General features: G+C 50.5%; 1 protein-coding gene across 5 annotated transcripts in view; it reads left to right on the top strand.

Annotated features, from left to right (window-relative positions):
• The window catches only part of ACTN4 (actinin alpha 4), a 79,033-nt gene that overhangs the window by 42,188 nt on the left and 11,999 nt on the right, over positions 1 to 24,846 (top strand). For 3 of the 5 annotated variants that reach the window (XM_045570911.1, XM_045570909.1, XM_036408271.2), the window contains exons 2-11: positions 7,433 to 7,547; positions 7,789 to 7,908; positions 11,471 to 11,557; positions 12,361 to 12,448; positions 15,000 to 15,078; positions 16,255 to 16,336; positions 17,078 to 17,163; positions 21,939 to 22,031; positions 23,710 to 23,940; positions 24,507 to 24,654. In XM_045570911.1, coding sequence (XP_045426867.1) covers positions 7,433 to 7,547; positions 7,789 to 7,908; positions 11,471 to 11,557; positions 12,361 to 12,448; positions 15,000 to 15,078; positions 16,255 to 16,336; positions 17,078 to 17,163; positions 21,939 to 22,031; positions 23,710 to 23,940; positions 24,507 to 24,654 — 1,129 coding nt within the window. Of the gene's footprint in view, positions 1 to 7,432; positions 7,548 to 7,788; positions 7,909 to 11,470; positions 11,558 to 12,360; positions 12,449 to 14,999; positions 15,079 to 16,254; positions 16,337 to 17,077; positions 17,164 to 18,584; positions 18,671 to 21,938; positions 22,032 to 23,709; positions 23,941 to 24,506; positions 24,655 to 24,846 lie in introns of all 5 variants that reach the window. The other 2 variants (XM_045570912.1, XM_045570910.1) reach the window with 1 other exon arrangement.

Here is a 24,846-nt window from a genome sequence, read left to right as displayed (position 1 = left end):
GGTCTTGGCCCATTCTCCGCACTCCTGTCTGGCTCCTCCCACCACGGCCCCCAGTCCCCTGTCTGCTAGCAGCTGCACTCCCGCCACTGCTGCTCCCATGTGCTGATGGTGCCAGACCTGCTCACACCTGCTGACAGCGCTGAGCTATCAGGACTGGTGCCAGGCACCAGCAGTGGGTGCGAGTGGTGGCTGCTGGCCTGATTACCCCTCAGGAGCAGGAGGAGGTGGAGAAACCCTGAGGGGCAATCGGGCCTGCAGCTGCCACCCACACTCGCTGATAGCGCTGAGCAATCAGGGCTGGCACCAGCAGCAGGTGCAAGTGCCTGGTGGGACCATGGTGTGCGGAGCAAAGAATTTTCAGTAACCACCAGAGGTTCGCCCTATGACAGTTACTGGTGCCCTGCCTTGGTCTGGCACCCCCGCTTATCTGCTCCACCATCCCACAGTTGCCAACGCCTGTCATGTTCTGCACTCTGCCGCCTGCTGCTGATACCTGTCATGTTCCGATCACACTCCCTGGTGGTCAGTGTATGTCGTAGCAACCCGTTCAGTTCTGCTGATCAGTCTATTTGCATATTAGGGTGTTATATATACAATATATATATATATATATATATATATATATATATATATATAGACTTAGAGACCTGATGCATGAAATTCCCTCAGCCCCACCTGCACTCTCTCCAATCTGGGACCCCTCGAGGGATGTCCAACTGTCCTACTGGGATCAGGCCTAAATGGGCGGTTGGACATCACTTTCACAATCCAGGACTGCTGGCTCCGAAATGCTTGCCTGCCTGCCTTCCTGATTGCCCCTAATCACTTCTGCCTGCCAGCCTGATCACTCCTTAACCCCTGCCAGCATGATTGATGCCTAACTGCTCCCCTGACAGCCTGTTTGCCCCTAATTGCCCTCTCCTGCAGGCCTGGTCACCCTAATTGCTCTTCCCTGCGGGCCTGGGTCTCTCCCAACTGCCCTTCCCTGCAGGCCCAGTCACCCCCAACTTCCCTCCTCTCCCAGCCTGGTTACCTCTAACTGCCCTCCCCTGCAGGCTTGATCACCCCCAACTGCTTTCCCTTGCAGGCCTGGTCCCTCCCAACTCCCCTCCTCTGCAAGCCTGATCGCCCACAACTGCTCTCCTTTGAAGACCTGGTCCTTCCCAACTGCCCTCCCATTCTGGCCATCTTGTGGTGGCCATCTTGTGTCCACATGGGGGCAACCATATTGTGTGTTGGAGTGATGGTCAATTTGCATATTGCTCTTTTATTAGATAGGATATAGGCCTGGTACATGGGTGGGGGCCAGCTAGTTTGCCCTGAAGGGTGTCCTGGATCAGGGTGGGGGGTTCCCTTGGGGTATGGGGCAGCCTGGGCGAGAGGCCTGTGGTGGTTTGCAGGCTGGTCATGACCCCAGGTGACCCAAGCGGAGACCCTGGTATCTGGGATTTATTTATCTTCTATAATTGAAACTTTGTAGCTTTGAGTGGAGCCAAGCCTCCTGCTCCCTCTGTGGCCGCAGCCATTTTTGTTGGGATTTATTTATCTTCTATAATGGAAACTTTGTAACCTTGAGCGGAGGCCAAGGCAGACTAGGGCTGTGGAAGCTTGGCTTCCTCTATTGTTGAGGAAACCCAAGCCTCCGGCTTGCTCAGTGGCTGCAGCCATCATGGTTGGGTTAAATTTGCATACTCGCTCCTGATTGGCTGGTGGGCGTGGCTGGTGGGTATAGTGGAGGTTTGGTCAATTTTCCTATTACTCTTTTATTAGATAGGATTACTAACTCTATTCTCAGATCAGAGTTGAAGAATCACCTCTTAGGGAAACTTCCCCTGCCACTAGATCAGGAGTTGTACCCCAGCACACGGAACCCTCTCTTTAGCTCCCTTTCCAGGGGTAAGAGAAAGGAGAACAGGTGCAACATAATACATCAGGGCCTGGCCTCTGGAGTTTACTACCTGGCAAAATTTATATATATATATATATATATATATATATACACACACATTTTTTATTGATTTTGTACAGAGAGGAAGGGAGAGAGATACAGAGTTAGAAACATCAATGAGAGAGAGTCATCGATCAGCTGCCTCTTGCACACCCCCTACTGGGGATATGCCTGCAACCAAGGTATATGCCCTTGACCGGAATCGAACCCGGGACCTTTCAGTCCCCAAGCCGACGCTCTATCCATTGAGCCAAACCGGTCTAGGCAGTTTACTACCTGGCTTTAAATCCAGCTCTGGAAATTTTCAGGTGTGTGACTCCCTGTGGGCAAGTCACATCACCTCTTAGACCCTTATCCTATTTGTAGAATAGGACAGTAATAGCCCTGAGCTTAGAAGATAGTTCTGAGGATGATGAATTGCCTAGATCACTGCCTGACACATAGTTAGCTCTATAGAAGCATCTGCTATGGTTATTATTACTGTTATCACTTTTCCTTCTGTATTGAGTATTTGCTTGATTAATGAGATCCTGTTCCTCATCAGACTGGGAACTACATAGAGTGCAGTCTGTGTCTGATATGGCTCACTGTGTACTTGGTACAGGGCCTGGCTTGACACTCAGCAAATGCTTGTGGAGGAATGGATGTGTACCAACCCCGCAGTGGCCTGGGGTGTGGGAGCAGGTGGGACTCATCAGTCAGACTGAGAATTTTGCATAGCTGGATTTTGATTATGAGGCCTTCATCTATAGAAACTACCCCTCAGTACTATTCACTCCACACATCTTAGTCTAAATCTAGGTAGGAAGAATGTATAAGCAGAATGTTATTTTTGTAACCAACTAGAAAAAGCTATAAATTTTTAATATCTTTGTATTCCAGCTCCTATTCACTAGTCATACTGCATGGAAAAGTGGCCTTCTGTGGTTCCCTGAAGATGACCTCACAAGGTCATGCTATCCTTGCCCAGAGCTCAGGGCTCCATCAGTCTCCAGTGTCAGTAGACACCTCTCAATTTTCAGGAGAGAAAACAGGGCCATCATGAGTATGGATTGAGGTGGGGAAGCCTGTGGGCGGAGTTCCGTTTTGTGTCTGTCAGGTTTGGGAGGGAGTTCTTCCTACTCACCACCTAGGCCAGGTGAGTGGATATTTTCCCCACATACCTGCTCAGTGTTCTGCTTGGGACTCTGCCTGCTTCTAGCCAGGGAGACAAGTACGTGGCAGAGTTACCACTTATTTAAAAATAGATCTTTCTTGACATGTATGTAGCACTGAGTACTTAATTTGTGCCAGGCACAGCCCTCCGTGATTTACTTGCATTATTTTGTCTGATCTTCATTTAAATCAAGAGATTGTTGTCTTTATTTCATCAACAAGGAAGCCAAGGCTCATTGCTTGCCCAAGATTACACTGTTGGCAGATTGCCTCAATCGCAGAGACAAGATTTGAACTCAGGTCTGTGAGAGTCCTAAGCCAGAGCACTTGCTTACTGCTCAGAGAAGATGAGCAAAGGACAGAGATAGGACATGTGTTTGGAGGTGGGTAGTACAGTGACCTTGTGAGGAAAGATAGTGTGAACCCAACAAGGCGAGATTTGTTCAAAGCCTCCACAGGTTGGGGTGGATCTTGAGAGGATCTCCTGTAATCTCATTTCCATTTCATGGGGGTGGGGTAAGGGCCTTTGCAGAGAGGGAGGCAGCAGTGTGGATGTGTGTACTCACACAGTTTATGTGGCACTTTTATTTATTACTAGGGGCCCGGTAAATGAATTTGTAAGGAACTGTGGGCTGTGGGGCTGCAGTGGGCATAGGGGCGGGTCTTGGCCCATCCTCTGTGCCCCTGCTGGACCCTCCTGCCTTGACTCCTGGTCCCGGGTCTGCTGGTAGCTCCCGCTTCCACCGCTCCCATGTACTGAAGGTGCTGGCCCTGCTTGCACCCACTGACAGCGAGATTAGGGCCAGCACCAGCAGTGGCTGCTGCCCTGATCACTCCTCAGGAGCGGGGGTGTGGGAAGGGTGGAAAAACCCTCAAGGGCAGTAGGGGCCAGCAACCACCAGCAGTAGGTATGAGTGCTGGGCAGGACCGTGACTTGTGGGAGCAAAGAATTTTCAGTAACTACCAGAGGCTTGCCCTGATGACAGCAACAGGTGCCCCACCTTGATCTGGCACCCCGCTCACCAGCTCCACCATCTTGCTGCAGTCGATGCCCACCATGTTTCACATGCAGGCCCCCTCCCCTGGTGGTCAGTGCGCGTTATAGTGACCAGTTGTTCTGCCATTTGGCCTATTTGCATATTAGGGTTTTATATAGATAGGTGTGTGTTTTTAATCCTCACCAGAGGACATTCTCAGAGAAAGGGGGGAGAGAGGAAGAGAGAGAGAGTGAGTGAGAGATAGAGATTGGTTGCCTTCTGCACATGCCCCACCCCACAACCCAAGTATGTGCCCTGACTGGGAATTGAACCAGCAACCTTTTGGTGAGCAGGACACCCTCCAACCAACTGAGCCACACCAATCAAGCTCATCTGGCACTTCATGCTGACCCTGTGTAAGAGGCTTTAAAGCATACCCTTCTCCCCCCACTTAATCTTACAACAACTATAAGAGGTAGATTCTGGTAGGTTTATCGAATAGAGAAGGAAAATTAGGTATAATAGGTCAAATCACTTGATTGGAAACACAGAACAAGTTGAGGAGCTGGCATTTAAACCCAGATTTGTGCCCCTTCAGAGCATGCAAGTATAACCCAGGCAGTGGAGCTTGGCCATGCTTGCAGACCAGGTGCCTAGATTTTTTTTTCTTCTTTTTTTTTTTTCTTTATTGATTTTTCACAGAGAGGAAGAGAGAAGGGTAGGAAGTTAGAAATATCGATGAGAGAGAATAATCGATCAGCTGCCTCCTGCACACCCCCTACTGGGGATGTGCCCACAACCAAGATACATGCCCTTGATGGGAATTGAACCCGGGACCTTTCAGTCTACAGGCCGATGCTCTATCCACTGAGCCAAACCGGTTTCAGCAGGTGCCTAGATCTTGGCTCCAGCAGCAGCAGAACACCAATAAGGCTTGCCCTCTGGGAACTGCCCTCTTATATCCTCAGTCGTGAAATGTGATTGGCTGCTTTACTGCCCAACAGCATCTATCAGGCACATGCAAGATCAGAGGCTCTGGCATCCCCTGTCATTTCCTGCCCTAGCCCTGCCTGCTACTGCCCTTAGCTTTACTAGTACAGGTCAGCTGAGTTCCACCGTGTACTCACTGCCCACCACTGAGACCAGCTGTGCTTTGGGCATTATAAAAATATCTGAGATATGAGAGGTAATTTCTATCCCATGGGAATGTGCACATGTGCACAAAACCTCCAGTGAGATCCAGACGAGGAAGAGGCTGTCAGAGAGATGGTGAGGGCTGTGTACTGATGAGGGCTGGCAGGGTACAGAGAAAGTAACTCTGTGGAAGAGGTGGGCAGGATTTCAGGAGAGGAACAGGGACGTATTAACATTTTTTGAGCACCTGCTATGCACTGTACAGGCATTGTCACCTTGAATCCTCACACTTGCCATGACCCCCGTGCCATCTTCATCACATTACAGATGAGGAAGCAGATACTAGGATGGGTAACTTGCTCACGTGAGAGCTGTAACTAGCATTCTAGCCCTGGTTTGTCTGAATTCAGAGTTGTATAAGGGGAGTGTGGGAAATTGGGTAGGGAAAGCAAATTCATACATTCCTTAACGAAAACCTGCTTGGTGGCCAGAGCTCAAAGTAGCTCATGGTTGTGGGAGGCAGGAGACAATGCATACTTGTTGAGAGATCAGACACAGAGGAAGGGCCATCCAGGTCAGAATTGGGTCAGGGCAAGCAAGTTGGTACAGGCACCCCCAGAGGAGCCGCCTTTCAGGCTGATTGAGGAAAAGGCAACTGCTGGTTAAGGTGAGGCAGGAACCAGGCAATGGGAACAGCCTCAGACAGGAAGGGGCTCTCTTGTCTCCGAGGCAGAGGAATTCATGTTGTCAAGAGGCAGGCGGGGGAGTCCTAGGCCACCGGCAGTCCATCCCATCCTGTCTCATGCCCTCCCCTCCCCATACTCAGGTTTGGAAGGAAACCTCTTGTGGTCCCTATTGTACAATAGTACAGCATGTTAATTAGGCAGGGACTTTGTCTGGGAATGACCCTGTGTTGAGCCTCTGAATGAGCAGGACTGGTGGCGTTATCAGAACACAGTGTTTGGCCAGAGGCTCCTTGGAAGCCCCTCACCTCCACGTGGCGTCTGCCTGTAGCTGGCCATGGAGAGTGTGCTCCTGCAGAATGAGGAGGGTGGAGGTTTCTATGAGAAACAGAGTGGGGATTTTCCCAGACCCTGCTTCGGGAGGCTGAGTGGGCCGGTTTCCCAGGATTCTGGGCATGTCCACCTTAACTGGTGTGACACATGTCCCTGGCGCTGACATCTGATAACATGCGCCAACCAGCAGGGGCTGAGTGGCTGGCCACCACCAGAAGGACAAGTGCATTGTACTTGGGTGTTTTGTGTTCAGGTTTGGGCTTCTTAACTCCCTTTCACCTTCCAGCATTCTCATGCCCAGTGATCCTCAGAAACATCCTCCTCAGAAACAGTTGTTTGACTGGGGGAAGAGGAGGCCTGCCTCCTACTTGCCTTGCTCCCCTCTCTAAGATACGTTGATCTTAAGATTTGGAAGGGTGGGATGTGGAATGTTCCCCAAGAAATAGAGGACACATGGCCTATAGGAAAACAAACTGTGGGGATGTGCACAGAGGAGGTGCTTGCTGGTGGGCCACCCAAAGCTCCCAAGGGACACTAACATGAGAAAACTTTGAATTTATAGGAGGCTTTACCGTCGTAGGTCATCTCTGTACCAGAGATGGGGAAGTGGCTGCCCAAGCTTCTACCTGAGGGGCAGGTGGGTGGAGGCAGTACTAGCTGGTCTTTGAGATCTGGTCAGTCCACTGGATGACTGAGGGCTGGCTGTGTCTGTCCAAGAGAACATAGCTCTACAGTAGCGGTCGCCAACTGGTAGTCTGCGGACCGACCACTGGTGGTTCATGAGGTCCTAATGGTTGGCGACCGCTGCTCTATAGGAGCAGGGCCCCTGCCTCTTGTTTTCACACTTGGACCTGGTGCTTAGTCAAGGTAGGTTTGTGTGATTGAACAAGCAAACCACAGGTTGTGGCACCTCTGTCTGCTACGTGTGCTAGGCTTAGGATGTGTCTCGGAGAGGCACTTGTTCCAAGGGTGGCAGACTTGGGCTCCAATCCGTGCTCTGCCACTTTTCACCTAGGTGTTTGTGCTAGTGGGTCTGTAATTACCCTGAGCCTCAGTTTCCTCAGATTAGCCTGCTAGGCTGTTGTAAATATTAGAAACAGTGTACTTAAAGGGTGGAGCCCAAGGCTGTGGCCCAGCCCTTTTGCTAGAAGCCCCAACAGCCACGTTGACCCTCCTGGCCACTCTCTGCTCTGCTTCCCTAGACCTTCACAGCCTGGTGCAATTCCCACCTGCGGAAAGCCGGCACGCAGATCGAGAACATCGATGAGGACTTTCGAGATGGGCTCAAACTCATGCTCCTCCTGGAGGTCATCTCAGGTGAGACTCCTCTCTCAGAAAGCATACCCCACCTGGAACCGGGTACCTGTCACAGCAGTCCCTGGGATATGGCCCACCCCATCTGTCCCATTGCTGCTGGGAAAAGTGAGGCTTATATGGCTCCGGTAGCAGTGTGTCTGAGCATAGGCCTTTGGGATGGGCCCAGAGTGCTGTGGCAGCCCATTCTGGGGAGCAAGCAATGGGGACTCTAGAGCTTTTCTTTTTTCTCTTTTTTTCTCAGGGGAGCGGTTACCTAAGCCAGAGCGGGGCAAGATGAGAGTGCACAAAATCAACAATGTGAACAAAGCATTGGACTTCATTGCTAGCAAAGGAGTCAAGCTGGTCTCCATCGGGGCAGAAGGTGAGCTTGGATTATGCAGCCCAGTTTCTGACCTGCAAGCTCTGAGGCCGGACCTCTGTCTCAGAAGTTGTACTGGTGGTAGAGCACTGGAAGTGCTTAAAGCCCTGATATATCCTCAGCAGTGACCAGTGATTGCTGCAATGTGACATTGGCCCACAAGTTTCCCTTCCCCTCCCACAGAATAATCCAGTCCAAGACTGAGGAGTCTATATAATTCCCCTGATCACGCAGGGCAGGCTTCCTCTGCAGGAGAAGAAATGGCTTTGACTTGCACCCTGGAGACACTGACAGACAAGTGACATGGCATCCCTCTGTGCCTTAGGCCCTGCCTGGTATCTGTGGGCAGGAGGGGATGCAGAAGGTAGAAGGGCACTTGAGGCCCAGTGTCAGTGCTCTGGGCAGGAAGTGCAAGCCCAAAGGTCATTGACCAGACTTTGCTAGCCACATGTCCTGGGAGAGTTTGTCCTCTGACTGATTACCCAGGATCCTTCTGTGCCCCATGGGGATTCTCAGGACTGTAACCTTCTACTCCAAGCCTTCCTACTAGAACAAGAACATGCTGTCCCTCCAGGAGCAGGTTCTTGTCTAGTGGTCACAGGCACTTTTGGAGACGAGGTGAAGCCTGATGGTGTTCAGCTGCTCCCCATCAGCCTAGCCTCACAGTTTGCTCATTAGTCAGATCAGTTTAACTCTGCCCAACATCCATGTGGTCCCAGCTTTTAGAAAAACAAAGAAAACTAATTGCCATTAAAGACAGTACTCTGAGAGTTTGGCCAAGACCCTAGGCTAAGAGTGCCTATCGAGTTCCAAGGCTTCCCCTGCCCCTGCTGCTCTGGGTGCCAGAGAGGGGTGCCAAGCCTTATATGCCACAGTTAGAGTAGTTGGTGTTTGTTTGAAAAAAATCAAAGGCCAAAGATTTAATTAGGCCCTGAGATTTTCTGTCCTTGCGTGGATCTTTCCTCCTGGCTGCACTCCAGTCTTCTGCTTCTCACAGCTGCATTTATTTTGCTCAAATTCTAGACTGTAAATGCAGAAGGGGTTAGAGGAGAGGCCCGTGGCAGTAATCAGTTTTCATTTGGAGAAAAACTCAGGCTAAAAACATCCTTTTTTAAATTAGTTCACTCCCAATTCTGTGACCATCGGGCCTTAGACAAAGCTGTAGAGCAGCCTACTAGAGACATTCCGGGGGCTTTGGAATACCTGAGAACTCCAGCCCCTACACTGCCCTTACCTCCCCATCCCTCTAAGGATCTACACAGTTAGAGGAACATTGCTTCCTTATGGGGGTTATAAGAGGGGATGAGTTGGAAGCACAGCTGCAGTTCTGAGAAGCAGCTGGTGGAAGTGTAATGAGAAAAGCCATCTTCTTCCCCTCACAGGAACTCTCTAAGCCCTTCGTGACCAGTTTCCCCATGTAACCAGCTGGAAGTAGGAGCTGTGACCTCCTCTCCAGATTGCCCATCCCCCACCTCTGGGTATCTGGCACTTGGGAGGAACACAGCATAGATTTCCTGAATGAATGGTGCCTTTGCTCCACACTGGGAAGCTTCTGCCTGGTTTCAGGGTCTGGGCTTCTTAGCCCTGGGAAAGGGCCTGCAGACACTGTATTTTTCCTCTGCCTCCAGGCTGCAGGCCACACATATTTTCTTATCCTGAAACTAAAGCCAAAAGCTATCCTCAGCCATCAGACCATGGCTTCACTTGGGGAGTTTTGCCACCATTGCCAAGAGTCCCCACCCTTTTCTCTTGAGTGTGTCTGTGGGGAAGGTTGGGCCCCATCCTGTGGATGACCACTATACCCCCTTTTTAAATCAAGCCCATCCTGGAATTTTCTGCTTTTGAGGATCCGTGAATAAGGTGTCTTGAAGTGTCCTATTCTTCCTACCCTTTCTCCCTGTATCTTGTGTGCCAGGGTATATGGGGGCAGAGGACGTTTAAAAGACTGCCAAAGGCACGCCTGGATGATGGCTCCTACTAGAGGAGGCCACTTGTACTCTGTTACCCAGCAGTGGACACATGGTACCCTGAGTGCTACAGATATGACTTTCTCTAAGTTGGTGAAGCTAAAGAATGTGTATTCCTGACCCTTCTCTCTCACTCCCAGATGCTTTAGAGAGTGGTTGGTTTTTGGGTCCTGTATCCCTACTTTCCTCTTCCTTCAACAACATCATATCTTTCAGAAGGGCCAGGGCCAGGTGCTGGGGATGCAGTGGTCACAAAGGCAGACAGTGAACAAGTAAACCTACCAAGAAATATATGGTTCCAGTTGGCGATCAGTATGAGGAGAAGAGCAGGGTGGTGGGGAGAGGGGCCCTAGGATGGGTGCAGGGAGCACCTTTAGACTGGTGGTCAGGGAAGCCATTTTGAAGAGTTAACAATAAGCAGAGGGTGACAGGATAGGAAGGACTTGGCATCTGAGAAAGGGGGTGAGGGATGCATTTTGTTGGTGGACAGAAGGTATGAGGTCCTTAAAGCAAAAAAGAGCCTGGCTTGCAAAAGGATACAGCTAAAGAGTGCTGAGGAGGCGGAAGGGCACGGCAACGCAGGGCAGGCTTTGTAAGCTGGGCCCCAGAACACGGGCTTCGTTTGAGGTGTAGTGGAGCTTTAATTAGGTGAGTGGCACAAATCTGATGCAGTTTAAAAAAAAAAAATTATTGAATTTTTACAGAGAGAAAGGGGAGAGGGATAGAGTGAAACATCAATGAGAGAGATACATTGATCAGCTGCCTCCTGCTGAAGCTACACCCCTTACTGGGGATGTACCCACAACCAAGGTACATACCCCTGACGGGAATCAAACCTGGGACCCTTTAATCCGCAGGCCGATGCTCTATCCACTGAGCCAAACTGGTTAGGGCTATAATGCAATTTTTAAAGGGACCACCCTAGCCACTGTGTGGAGGTGGATTGCAGGGGCTGGTGTAGGTCGCAGTGTATTGAGCTCTGGAGGAGGCAACAGTGGCTTGGACAAAAGTGGCAGCATTGGGCTTGGAAGGAAGTGGACAGATTCTCAACAAAGAGTAGTGCAACATGCACCCACTAGTGGGGAGACGTGCCCATAAGCCATGATGGAGGTATCAACAGAGGGCTGGGAGCAAGCTTCGGGGAGGAGCAGTCTTTTAAGTTAGGTCAAGAGAGCCCTAGCTGGTTTTGCTTAGTGGATAGAGCATCAGCCTGTGGACTGAAGGATATTGGGTTCGATTCCAGTCAAGGGCACATGATCCCCAGTGGGGGAGTGTGCAGGAGGCAGTCAATCAGTGATTCTCTCTCATCATTAATGTTTCTATCTTCCTCTTCCTTCCTCTCTGAAATCAATAAAAAATATATTAAAAAGAAAAGAGAGAGAGAGAATGAGCTGGCGTGATGGAAAGCCAAGAACACATATGTTTAGAGGCTTTTGGACTGTGCTTCCCAGAGTTTTCAGGGCACATCTCCAGTGAGGGTGGTGGAGGGTAGGCCTGGGCAGCTAATTTTAAATGGGTTGAGAACGCTGCCCTGGGGGTGAGGGGCTCTCAGTCTGGTTTAACAACCTTCTCGCCCTTTGCCCACTCCCTGTACACAGAGATTGTAGATGGCAACGCAAAGATGACGCTGGGGATGATTTGGACCATCATCCTCAGGTTCGCCATCCAGGACATCTCGGTGGAAGGTAAGAGCCAAGAGTCCTACTGACAGCCAAGAACCACTTTCTCCCCACCCAGGTTCTACCTGAGTTGGGGAGAGTTAGATTAGGATTTTGGGCATTTTGTCTTCATGCTTCAAGGCTCATTCCTGTTTCCCAGGGTCACATATAGGGCCAGGCCATGTGCAGGAGTGGTTAGTAGAGATTCTGGCCCAGGCTGTAGGTGAAGGAATCACTCTTGAAGCCACCCAACTCTGGTATCCAGAGTACTTTGCTTTCACAGCCTCTGTCTCGGTGGACCCTCACATCACCCTCATGAAGATGGCATGATCAGCTCCATTTTACAGCTGAGGAATCGGAATCATATAGACATTAGTGGGAATCAGGCCTGGCCTGGTTCTCCTAAGTGTCAGTGCCTACCTGTTTCCATTCTCCAACCTTTGCCTCTGTGGATCTGGAATCAGTCTAGGCCACCACCGATTCTTCACTTTGTTCAAGGAGTGGCCGAGGCCAGCATCAAAGGCTTCTTTGATGGTGTGTCCTGACAGTAAAAGGCACAAGCCTTGTGGTCTGAAACATGGCACAGGTTCAGACCTTGACATTATTCTGTCACTGCCATTTCCTGGGGTGATTCTGGGTGAGTTACTTCTTGGGGCCATATGTGCTGGTTAGCAGTTAGGATCAGCAGAGGCCTGCCCATATCTGGAATGGGAAGGGCTGTTGCTACCATAACTGCTGCTGCTGCTCTGTCTAGTGGCCTGTCCCCTGGGTTCTGCTTGAACAAGAATGGTTTTGTCTGAGCCGGTGCTCAGTGACTCTGTGTTTTGCAGAGACCTCTGCCAAGGAAGGGCTCCTTCTCTGGTGCCAGAGAAAGACAGCTCCATACAAGAATGTCAATGTGCAGAACTTCCACATCAGGTGAGTGCCGGCAGCTCCGAAGCCCAACTCATTTTCTTGCTTCTTCTTGGGACATGAGGCACTGTCCTCCCACCTGCCTTCTTTTCCTGTGCTTTCCTCATGATCTATCAGTTGCCAGCCCTCCAGGAGTTCCTCCTCCTGACACTGACTCCTGTGAGCTCCTTATAAGGTCCCTGTGTCCTCTCCGAGGAGGAGGAGGAGGAAGAGGAGAAGGAGTGGTGGTGGGGGTGGTGGTGGTGGTGGTGGTGATGATGATGGCAGTGACAGTCGCCTCACTGTCCTGGGCTGAAGGCTTTAAAGGCCAGTGCTATGGCCAGCCTATGACTCTTCTTCCCCCCAAGCAAAGTGATTCTCTGAAGTAACAACAAAGCTCTTTTTTGGTTTTGACCCCATCCCTAGAGATGCTTGTGAATTGAGTGTTGGGGAAAACATACTTTGTCCACTCTAGTGAACAAAACCCAGTCAGCCCTGTAATGAACCTGCTCTCCCTTGGGTGAGAAAAAAGGAGACATGTCCACTGTTGCCAGAACACAGGCAAGCATGATCAGGGCCACTCAAGATCCAGTGTGACCAGAGGCGGGTGGTCCTGAGGTCAGGTCCAGCTTAGCCCTGTGATTTCACCCTCTGAGCCTCTGGTGTCCTCCCAGGGTGGATGGACGAAGGAGGGAGCACACATAGGAATGAAAAATGGGGCCTCACAGGATCCACAGAGGTTCTTCTGTGCCCCCAGGCTCTCCAGGGCCCCAGCACTTAGAGGTTGGGTACCTTTCCATTGTACTCAACTACTAATAGCACACAGTCCCACCCTCAAGAACCTCTGTGTGTCTCCCTTTTCCTGCCACCAACTCACTGGTCCTCTCTGTACTTCTTGTTCATTTATTTATTCACCTAGAGGCCTGGCGCACGAATTCATGCACCAGTGGGGTCCCTCAGTCTGGCCAGTGGGATCAGGCTGAAACCAGCTCTCTGACATCCCCCAAGGGGTCCCAGGTTGCAAGAGGGCGCAGGCCAGGCTGAGGGACCCCACGAGTGCATGATCGGAGCTGGGGAGGGACACGGGAAGTTGGCCAGCTGGAGAGGGACCGCAGGAGGGCTCCAGGGCATGTCCAGCCCATCTCACCCAGTTTGACCCCAGTAGCAGGCTAACCTATCAGTTGGAGCGTCTGCCCCCTGGTGGTCAGTGCACATCATAGCGAGCGGTTGAGAGGCCTTAGCATATCATTAACATATTGTTCAGTAATTGATTGAATGGATGACCAGATGACTGGACACTTAGCATATGAGACTTTTATTATATAGGATTGGTAAATATCTGTGCCTAGTACATGCCAACAGTGGGGATATAGCAGGACCAAATGAATCTCCACCCTTGGAAAGTTATATTGCAGCAGAGAGGACCACTAGTTGACAAAGGTGCAAATAAACCAACACGATTTCAGGTAGGACCACAAAACTAGGACCACAAAATAGAGTGAGGTGATAGAAAGTAATCGGGAGAGTACCTTGGTCAGGAGTGGCCTTCCTGAGGAAGTGTCATTAAGCTTGACCCCAGAAGGAAACAGCCCTCAGAGCAGTGGTTCTTAACCTTTCTAATGCTGTGACCCTTTAATACAGTTCCTCATGCTGTGGTGACCCCTAACCATAAAATTATTTTAATCGCTACTTCATAACTGTAACTTTGCTACTGTTAATGAATCGTAATGTAAATATCTGTGTTTTTCAATGGTCTTAGGCAACCCTGCTAGCAGTTATTTTAGGGCCTGACCAATCATTCCTTGTCTTGACCCACAGGTTGAGAGCCACTGCTGTAGAGCCTAAGACCATCGGAAAACATAGATATTTACATTACGATTCATTAACAGTAGCAAAGTTACAGTTATGAAGTAGTGACGAAAATAATTTTATGGTTGGGGCTCACCGTAACATAAACTGTATTAAAGAGTCATAGTATTAGGAAGGTTGAGAACCATTGTCTTAGAGGATCCCAGGTAGAAAAATGTGACCAGTCTAGCATGTGACCAGTTGTCATTTTGCCTCGCAGAGACCCTCATGCCAACCACATCCTGGCATTTAGCCAGCCTGTGGGTCATGTTAGCCAAGGTGCGGAGGTCACACAACACAGGCACTGCCCTTCTGCAGTAGGCCATCTCCCCTCAGTGGGCCTGTGCAGTTCATTGGAGCCTTACATGTACACATGTCAGGCCCTGGTCTGAGTGTTACCATATTTACTTATTTAATCCTATGACAACCCTCATGAAGTAGGCACTGTTATTATCCCCATTTTACAGACATGGAAACAGGTAATAATTGTAGGACTTGCCCATAGTCACACTAATAGTAAATAGAGGCGCTAGGATTTGACCCCGTAACTCTCAGCTCCAGCAGTCAAGGTCACAGCCACCCTGCCATACCATCTCCCGGCAATGCCTGGCACACACACTAAACCACCTCAGTAAATGGGAATTGATTGTTGCTGTTGGTTCCTGGGGCCTTTCTGCACTCACGTTACAGTACGTGGGCATCCTCATAACCTTGGCCTTTCCATCCCCAGCTGGAAGGACGGTCTTGCCTTTAATGCCCTGATCCACCGGCACAGGCCTGAGCTCATCGAGTATGACAAGCTGAGAAAGGTATGCATCTTGTGTTCCCCACAACAGTCCACAAATACCCTAACTCTAGTCACGTCCCCCAAGTCCATCTATCACTGCTATTCAAAGCTGGATTCTGTAATCAGATGGGCAGGCTGGAGAGCCTTGTGCCAACTGTCACCACATCCCCTGGCTCAGTTCTTACCTCCTTTGCTCCCCTCAGAGACTGTCCCTTTCTCCTTCCATGGGCATTGTAACCGCCAGAGTTATTTTAAGGCCTGGCCAACCATTTCTTGTAGCTCCCCTTCCTTAACTTCTGGGTTCTGGAAGCATTCCCTCTCTGTCCATGGGGACAAGGGGTAAGGAATTCCAAACCACACTGCCGGCAGACATTTCCTGGCAGGGTCCTGTTCTAATTTGTTTATACAAAGCTTGTGACCCTGTAAGCCCCAGGCCCTGCCCTAGGATTCCCCAACCTTGTGGGGAAGGCAGGACAATGTATCCAGAGCAAGCTAGCCACATAAAGCCATGCACAGGTGCTCAGGCTGAATGGGGTGGGGAGGAGATAGGGCCCAACAATACTGCAGGGGAAGGATGGCACACTTGGGCTGTCATAATCAGGAAGGGCCCGTGGAGGAGGGGCCAACGTAGAGTCAGAGAGCAGGCATTCCAAATGGAGGAGGCACGGGCCTCATTGAGCCTGTTAAAGTCACAGGGAGTAATGCAATTGGACTCTAGCTGGAAAGCAGTAAGGACACGTGAAGAAGGGTCCGAATTAAGTGCGCTTTAATCCCCTAGCAGTTGGAGATGGCATGAAGGAATGGATGGTTCAGAGAGGTTAGAACGTGGAGACACTCAATTTGCTTCCCCCAGAGATGTTTCAAGTCTGTCCAGCTGTCGGGTTCAGGACAGGGGGCTTAATCTGTGGTCTGGATAGTTGAAAACTGTAAGAAAAGAGCACATTTTTTCTTCTGGAGGAAAGATCCCCTTTGTCCAACAGGATTTTCAGAGGCGTCCCTTTGGGTCGGAATTGACTATTCAGGTGGCCGCCTCTCCCTGCCAGTAGCACATGTGGCTAAGAACTGCCTAAAAAAGTACCTTTTCCAGTCCTAACCCCTCCCCAGATCTCTTCCTTTTAGGCAAGCCCTGGGTCCCTTTTGTTTCTGGATCCTGCCCCTGACTGAGTTCTTCCTTCTTTCCTCATTTCCCTCTCCTCAGGACGACCCAGTCACCAACCTGAACAATGCCTTTGAAGTGGCAGAGAAATACCTAGACATCCCCAAAATGTTGGATGCAGAGGGTACGTACATCCCTTTTGTTCAGTCAGCACATTGTTTCTTGTGTATCTTATGGTAACTTCAGACAGTGGCAGAGCCAGTGAGAATGGCGGAGAATCTGGGTGAACCCGGGACATTTTGTCTCCAGGGGAACCAGAGCAGGAGCAGCCTTTGCAGGCCAGACTTGCTCAGGGATAGAGCAGGGTGAGGAGTGGGGAAGAGGGAGCTTGAGGAGGATTGACTCTGGAGGCTACCATAGCCCTGCCTGACCCAGTCCCTACCTGGGGGGAGGCAAGGAGCAAAGTGACCAGGGAGGGCTCGCTCCTCTGGATAAGCAAGGCTTCTATTTACCCTGCCTGCTGTGGATTCGGAGTCCAGAGCCCACCCATTTGTAGTGTTTTGTGTTTTCCTTTTCTGGCTTTTCTACATTTCCCATCCATGCACCACCCAGCCAGGATCCATGCCTCTGGCCTCTGGTGGCCCTTGGGGTTGACTGTCCAGAAGCCCCTTGAGACCATTCTCAGAGAGAGGAAGTGGCCTCATTTTAATCCAGTTCCCACAGCTGTGGCCTTTCTAGAGCCCATGGGGATGGAGGGGCTCAGGGTGTAGCTGAGCCTACCAGAGTCACCAGGGGTCACTGAGTCAGTTCTAAGGGACCTTCTTCTGGGATGTCTGTGGTCTTGGGAGCCTTTGGATCCCGGTGAGTGAACACCCCTCCCCCACACTGATACTTGGGCAGTTTAACCCTTGTCATTCACTTGCAGACATCGTGAACACGGCTCGGCCCGACGAGAAGGCCATAATGACCTATGTGTCCAGCTTCTACCATGCCTTTTCGGGAGCGCAGAAGGTACCGGGCAGGGCCAGGCAGGCCCACCTCGCTGCCACTGCCCAATGCCACTGCTGCCTCTCGCCTCCCATGCTCACCTCATTTCTCTTGCAGACGGCAGTGGCCTCTCCGACTGGAAGCCATACCCCAGCTCCTTGGCATTGCTGCCACCCTTTGCTCACAGTCTATTAGAGTGCCCAATCTGTGCCAGGCTCTGTACTAAGCACTGAGAATACAGTGGTGACAGTCAAGCAGGGTTTTTGCTTTCATGGAACTTCCATTCTGGTGGCTGGGGCAGACAACAGGCATATTCACAGATCAAGTAATTTCATGTGATAAGCACAGTAGAGAACATGGGACAGGATGGGGGAACAGAGAAGCCCGAGGGCTGCTTTAGCTGGGGCCATCATGGGAAGCCTCCAGGAGGTGACATGAACAGCACTTGGAGTGATGACGAGGAGCTGTCATGTGAAGATCTGTAGGAAAAGCATTCCAGGCAGAGTGTAGAGCAAGTGCAAAGGCTGTGAGGCAGAAATAAGCGTGGCTTATTGAAGGAATGGCTGGAGAAGAGTAAGCGAGGTGAAGGTGCAGAGCCAGGCTGTGTAAGACTATTGTAGTCTGAGATCATGAACTTAGGTTTTAGTCCTAGCCAGTTTGGCTCAGTGGATAGAGCATTGGCCTGCGGACTGCTGAAGGGTCCCAGGTTCAATTCTGGCCAAGGGCACATGCCTTGGTTGCAGACTCATTCCCCAGTAGAGGGCGTACAAGGAGGCAGCTGATCAATGATTCTCATCATTGATGTTTCTATCTATCTCCTTCTTCCTTCTCTGAAATCAATAGAAACATATTTTAAAAATAAAATCATTATTAAAAAATAATAATTTAGGCCGAAACCGGTTTGGCTTGGTGGATAGAGCGTCGGTCTGCGGACTGAAAGGTCCCAGGTTCGATTCCGGTCAAAGGCATGTACATTGGTTGCGGGCACATCCCCGGTAGGGGGTGTGCAGGATGCAGCTGGTCGATGTTTCTCTCTCATCGACGTTTCTAGCTCTCTATCCCTCTCCCTTCCTCTCTGTGGAAAATCAATAAAATACATTTAAAAATAATAATAATTTAAGTTTTATTCTAGGGCCCCAGAAAACTATTAAGTGGTTTATGCTGAGGTGGCAGAAATGATCTTACATTTTCAGAAAGGTCAGTTAGGGTCTAACCCCTCCAGCCCCAGTGGCTAGTGTCATAAATCCAGGCCTGGTTCGAAGAGGAATCCACCCCCTTCTCTTACCAAAACCTAGCAAAATGGCCCGCATAGCCAGAGCCAGGGTTTGGCTTCCAGTCTAGAGCAAGCGCTATTTCTCCCGCATGAGCCTAGGGCCCAGTCCCAGCTGCCCTCCCTGCATCTTTCACTCTCTCTTGCTTCTCTCTCTCTTTCTCTCTCTGCGCAGATATTGTAGGCACTCTGAGGCCAGATGAGAAAGCCATCATGACTTACGTGTCCTGCTTCTACCACGCTTTCTCGGGGGCTCAAAAGGTGAGCTGGGGTGGGAGCACACCTGGCTGCTGTGTCTGAGAGGCTTGCCCTTGCCGGCCTCCTGTCATCATCATCCATCTGTGGTTGGCCAGGCTGAGGACTGACCCGCTCAAGCAGGTTTATTGTGACCATGGGCTTCAGTGTCATCACTTAGCTGGCGCTGACACGACACAGATATTCTCTCTATGAATACAGCCTGCCCTGAGAGATTGGTGGTAGCGTCCCAGTTTCTCAGAAAAGGTAGTTGAGTCCCTGCATCACATTAAATTTAGCAGAGCTGCAATTGGGACCCGTACTCCTGACCACTCGGTTGCCCTTGCTCCTCTCTGTTCATGATCCACATTAGGCCACCTGGTGCCCTGGCTGTGCCCTTTCGCTGGAGAGAACTGGCTTCTCTGCCCCTCTCTGTGGCCCCTTCCCCTCCCAAAGGGCCCAGGAAAGGCTCAGCCTGAGCAGGTTAGGCTGTTCTCTAAGCCTCCTCTTGTTGACCCAGCTCTCTGGGCCCATCTCAAGCAGCTGTGCTGACACAGGCAGAGCAGTCACAAGTGTGTTCCCAGTGGCAGTTCTCCCTGAGCATGGCTGATCTCATGCTGCCCCTGAGGAGAGATTCCCACAAGGAGGCCTGCGCACCTCTGTCCCCTTTGCTTGCCTCCAGGTCTCTGGTTGTGGACAGCTATTCCCAGAGACCTGAGTTAGTGTCACCAATTGGCAAGTGGGCAGGGAGGAAAAAAAGAAACTAGCTTTTTTTTTATGAGCACTTACTAGATGCTAGACACAGACTCTTAGTACCTACACACCCCTTTTGTAGCAGGGGGTGCTATTATCCTCAATTAAAAGAAGAGGACATTTAAGTGGGTAGGGCATCATAGGACATGGACTATCTGCTGCCTGCCGTGAATTACCTTCTTCAGAGCCCAGGTCAAGCAGGTGCTCCCTGTGCTAGTTTGCCCTGCCCAGGCTCTGCAATCTCTTAGCAGTGTGAGATAGGTCATTTCACCTCACTCAGTTCTCCCATCTGTAAAATGGGATTGTATTAGTACCTGCTTCACAGGGTTGTTCTGAGGATGAAATGACTGTTCTGGCACATGCTCAGCTAGTCGAGTAGCCTTGTCTCTGCCCGCTGTGGTTCTTCCCAGCCCAGTGCCAGAGAGCCATTTTCATAGCCTCCTGCCACTTACCCGCATGAGGTGGGAGCTTGTGTTTAGAGTGTTCTGTGGGAGGGCATAGGCGGGTGAGTGGAAGGGACCCCCACCTTAGTGGGAAGGCAGGGTGGGGCAGGGGTGGATAGCAGTGAAGATTCATTGCCACAAACCCCAACTAATAGCACGTAAGCCATTGGACTCCCTCCTACTGGCCCCACGCCAGCCTCCCTGCCCACCACATTGCCCATGCAAGAGTGCTTTCTCTTCTGCCCTGGCTACCCTCCTGTGCTTAGAGCTGAACTCCATGTAGTAGGGAAATGGAAGCCTGGAGGGGTTTTTGGGGGTGGACACTGGCAGGAAGACCCAGGACAGAGAACTTGGCCATTTTGAGGCAGCCAAACTGCTCTTATAAGGGAAGAAATAAAGGCCTGGCCCTTGGAGCTGCTGTTCACTAAGGCATTGCAGGATCCAGGCTTCTCTAGCCCAAATTTGGGTTCCCCCCAGCCTGTGTCTGCTTCTCAGGCCAGCCATGGGATACTTTTTATTATTGCTGCTGTCTTTTCCCTGTAGACTTAAGCACATCGCTCTTTTTGTTGAATTTATTGGGGTGACATTGGTTAATAAAATTATATAGGCTTCAGTTGTACAATTCTCTAATATATCATCTGTATATTATATTGTGTATTCACCAATCTCATCTCTTAAAAAAGTGCTCTCAAGGATTCTTTTTGTTTATAAATTGAAGCTGATCCCCAGGCTAAAGCATTTACTCCTTGTTCACTCATTCATTCATCAACCCGACTACCTAGAACACTGAACGCAGAGCTGGATGCCAGGAATTGGACAGTGAAACTGACCAGCAGCCCCCACCTTTGTGGGCCTATGCAGGAGAGTGGGTTAAGCGTGGGGTACCATTGTCTTCCAATGAGTGGTCAGGGACTAATCTCTGTGGCTGCCCTGAAAGCTGCAACCTTTGCTCTGCTTGCACTTCGGGCCAGTGTTCACTGGCCAAACCCTTGTGAACCTCATCTCTGAGGAGCACTGCCTGGAGCCATTGGCAAGTATCCTGCAGCATGATGCAGAGTGTGTGTGTGTGTGTGTGTGTGTGTGTGTTTGCGTGTTTGCACACCAACCTTGGCTGGTCCACCACTCACCTGTCTGCTTGTCCCAGAAGCAGTGTATGGAGGGAGAGGCTGGGCATCAGTGCCTGTAGTTAGCCTGGTCTGGAGCCATCCCCAAGCCTCTCTGTTTTCCTTCCCCACCACTCTGTAGACCCTCCTCACTATTTCTGTTCCTGTTCTGTTGCCGTTTCAACTCTTCCTCTTGGATCCTTTCTGTGCTTCCTGAAAGGTACCTGGTCTCTCCTCTCTTGTGTGGAACCCCTCTCCCTCCTCCACTCCTCGCACCCTCCCTCAGCAGGCCAACAGAGGACAGAGTCCTGTAGTTCTGGGCAAAAAGTAGTCACTGTCTCCACCACTCCCTGCTCTGTGAATCCCTTGCTCTGTGGATGGTGACTTTGGCCCAATGAGCCATCAAGGGGAGGATTAGGAAGGGGCTTAGTGTGTTCCGCCTGTGCACTGACCACCAGGCTTCTCTAGAGGGGGGGAGGGCACTAGCATCCCCGCCATTTGCCCTACAGCTCTCTAGCACTCAGCCTCGCTGCAGTCTACCTTCCCACCCAAGGGGAGACTTCATCCAAGGTTTGGCCTAGTGGAGGACCCCACCCAGCTTGACCCAACCCTTCTCTTTGTGGGCTACTAGGGCGTCCATAGAAAAAAACTTAAAACAGGTAAGCTTTTCAAGAGCAGTAATTTGACTGCTCTTCTATACCATTTCCTCCACTGTGGAGGCTTCCCAACCCTTCTCAGCATCCTCAGGGTCCAGGCCAACAAAACTGAGGGGCCTGATTATCTGGGTAGGAGCCTGAGCAGTAAGCTGTGCAGACGCCAGCAAGGGCTGTGAGGAAACAGGCACTCGGGGTGCCATCTTGCCGAAGCTGTACTTCTTTCCTCCTTGGGAAGTTCTGTGTGGGCCGTGGATGAGCCAGCTTTCTAGGGACTTGCCTGTCAGGGGGAGGGTCACTAGCCCCCAGGCAACCCTGACTGTGTATACTTCCCTCATCCCAGGCTGAGACAGCCGCCAACAGGATCTGCAAGGTGCTGGCTGTCAATCAGGAAAATGAACACCTGATGGAAGATTACGAGAGGCTGGCCAGCGATGTAAGTGCCACTTACCCTACCCGCAGTGATACCACCAGAGCTGAAAGATTGGGTCACCTTTGTTACCCTTGACCAAAGGTCATGTGACACTTGCAGAGTGAACAGTAGGTGTTACAGTGAGACTTTTTAGAAACGGTGATAAGATTACAGGCTGTAGAGTTTGCCTAAGCCAGTACGGGATGTGGCCTTTCAGGTCGGTTTCACATGATTAAGCATCAAACTGATATGTCAGCATGCTAGCTGGCTCCTGGGGTCTAGAGCTTCTATCCGGGTTCCAGCACAAATACTCAAAGATAGAATTTTCTGAACACGGCATGGCGTTAGAATCATCTGGAGAGTGTTTTAAGAATTAACATTCCCACACCCTCCCCGTGGAGAGACGGACTCAGTAGGATAGAGAGTCCGAGAGCTGATGCGGTGCTGGCCAGGACTACGGTTGTCATGGCAGGTCCTGGGCAACAGCACTACAGGCTTAGGATCTGCCATTCCTGTTACCCCCTTTCCCAAGTGAGGAGACTGAGGCCAGGCACACGTCCACTGTCACATGGCTGGTAGGAGAAAGAGCCGGGGTTCAAACACAGGTAGCTCTGCTCCAGAGCCTGACCTGGAGCATCGGTTGGGATGGTAGGTGTTCAGTAAATCTCTTCTGGATTCTGACCTTTACTTTGAAAAATTTCCATAGAAAAAAACTTAAAACAGGTAAGCTTTTCAAGAGCAGTAATTTGACTGCTCTTCTATACCAGTGAGTGATTCCCAGACATTGAGATTTCATAGAAAGGAAAATTGGGGGGAAATTTTGACAACCAACCTATGGGGGTTGACTTTTTACCTTGCCAAGTTAAGGGGATATTTTAAAAAGAAAAGATCTTTTATCACCATTATTTCTAACACCAAGAAAAGGTTAAAGGTTATATATTTTGGGATCCCATTATTTCACCATATTTTTTATATATATTTCACCATATTTTTTTAATAAATAATTTCACCATTATTTCACCATATTTTAATAATAAAAGATATGTTATCACCATTATTTCTAACACCAAGAAAAGGTTAAAGGTTATATATTTTGGGATCCCAGCCCTTCCCAAGAAAGGGTGTTTGGCATCATGCATCAAGACGTAAATATAAGGATACCTTTATCCTTGCTTTTCTCATTTTGTCAGAAGTTGTCATTGGGAATCACTTCTGAGCATATCCACTCTGCATAATAACTGATTTACTCTCCTGGGATTGTTCTAGAATGTACAGTTTGTTTGCTTCTTTGTGGCCATCCTCACTCCATCAAAGACATGAGTAGCTCATAAAAATACATATCACCTTTTTCAATTTTACATTCTAATTTTTTATGCCCCAGGCCTGTGCATCGCGCTGGCTGCCCCTGAGAGAGCCAGGCATGCTACAGGTCCAGCCCTTGAGGCACTGACAGTCCATGAACAGGGAACCAGTGAGATCTCTGAATAAGGGAGACCACCAACGAGAGGCACAAACAGGAAGTAACCAGTGAACAGCACAGTGGTTCCGAGGGGGCACCCATTCCCAGAATTCTCTACCCTGGGATCCCAACGGGAGGCTGGAGAGCAGGGGTGATTCCCCAAGACAACCCTCCAAGATCTGGATGCCCAGGTGCCTGTGAGCCAGGGGTGGTCCCGCCACATGGCTTCTTGTGGGCCCACAGCTTCTGGAGTGGATCCGGCGCACCATCCCCTGGCTGGAGGACCGCGTGCCTCAAAAGACCATCCAAGAGATGCAGCAGAAGCTGGAGGACTTCCGAGACTACCGACGAGTCCACAAGCCACCCAAGGTGCAAGAGAAGTGCCAGCTGGAGATCAACTTCAACACTCTGCAGACCAAGCTGCGCCTCAGCAACCGGCCTGCCTTCATGCCTTCCGAGGGCAGGATGGTCTCGGTGAGGGCGGGGTTGGGGGCAGAGGGAGCCAGGACCCAGGAGTGCAGATTCACCAGACAACCCCCAGTCTTAATTGTTTGGCCAGTAAAGTCTTTCTTAACTATAATTAGAATGCACAGCCTTTCTGGTGCAGAGGTGGTGGGACTGCATTGACCCTTTACCACCACCACTATCACACACACCCCCTCATCGCTCCCCAGATTTTTATACTCATCCTCAAACCACACCAGTTTGTGTGGAATTGTTTGAATTTGGAACCCCAGTTCAAATTCAAACAATCTAGGACAACCACCAAGTGCTTAAGACCCCTTCTCAGGGAGGGACAGTATTCCCTGAATAGTCACCTTCTGAGTTTCATAGCCCCATCCATGGCATTTATTCATTTGCATTTATGCATTTAACCCAGAAGAACTGGTTGCACCTGCTATGTGTTGGGTTCTGTCTGGGTACACGGATAGAACAGCAGAAGGTAGATATGGTCTAGCCCATTGCAGCCTCCCTCAGTGAGGCATCGCCGTCCGGATGACCTAGCTCCTGTGATAGCCCTGCCCTCTGCTGCCCTCCAGGATATCAACAACTGCTGGCAGCACCTGGAACAGGCCGAGAAGGGCTACGAAGAGTGGCTGCTGAATGAGATTCGCAGGCTGGAACGGCTTGACCATCTCGCAGAGAAGTTCCGGCAGAAAGCCTCCATCCACGAGGCCTGGACTGATGGTATGGTCCTCCCAGCTCTCTTGTTTCTCAGAGACACACACACACACACACACACCCGACCACCTGTCCTTTTCCTGATGCATTGCCCTTCTGCTCTGGTCTCAAACATTAATCATAGATGGGTCCCTTCCTTGGCCATCGGAGGCCAGTCATCCAGCAATGCAGCCAAGCCACGTTGATAGGAAAATGACC

Source organism: Pipistrellus kuhlii, unplaced genomic scaffold (genome assembly GCF_014108245.1).
Source record: "Pipistrellus kuhlii isolate mPipKuh1 unplaced genomic scaffold, mPipKuh1.p scaffold_m20_p_38, whole genome shotgun sequence".
In the NCBI taxonomy this organism is placed as follows: Eukaryota; Metazoa; Chordata; class Mammalia; order Chiroptera; family Vespertilionidae; genus Pipistrellus; species Pipistrellus kuhlii.
This window is presented reverse-complemented; position numbering and strand designations above follow the sequence as displayed.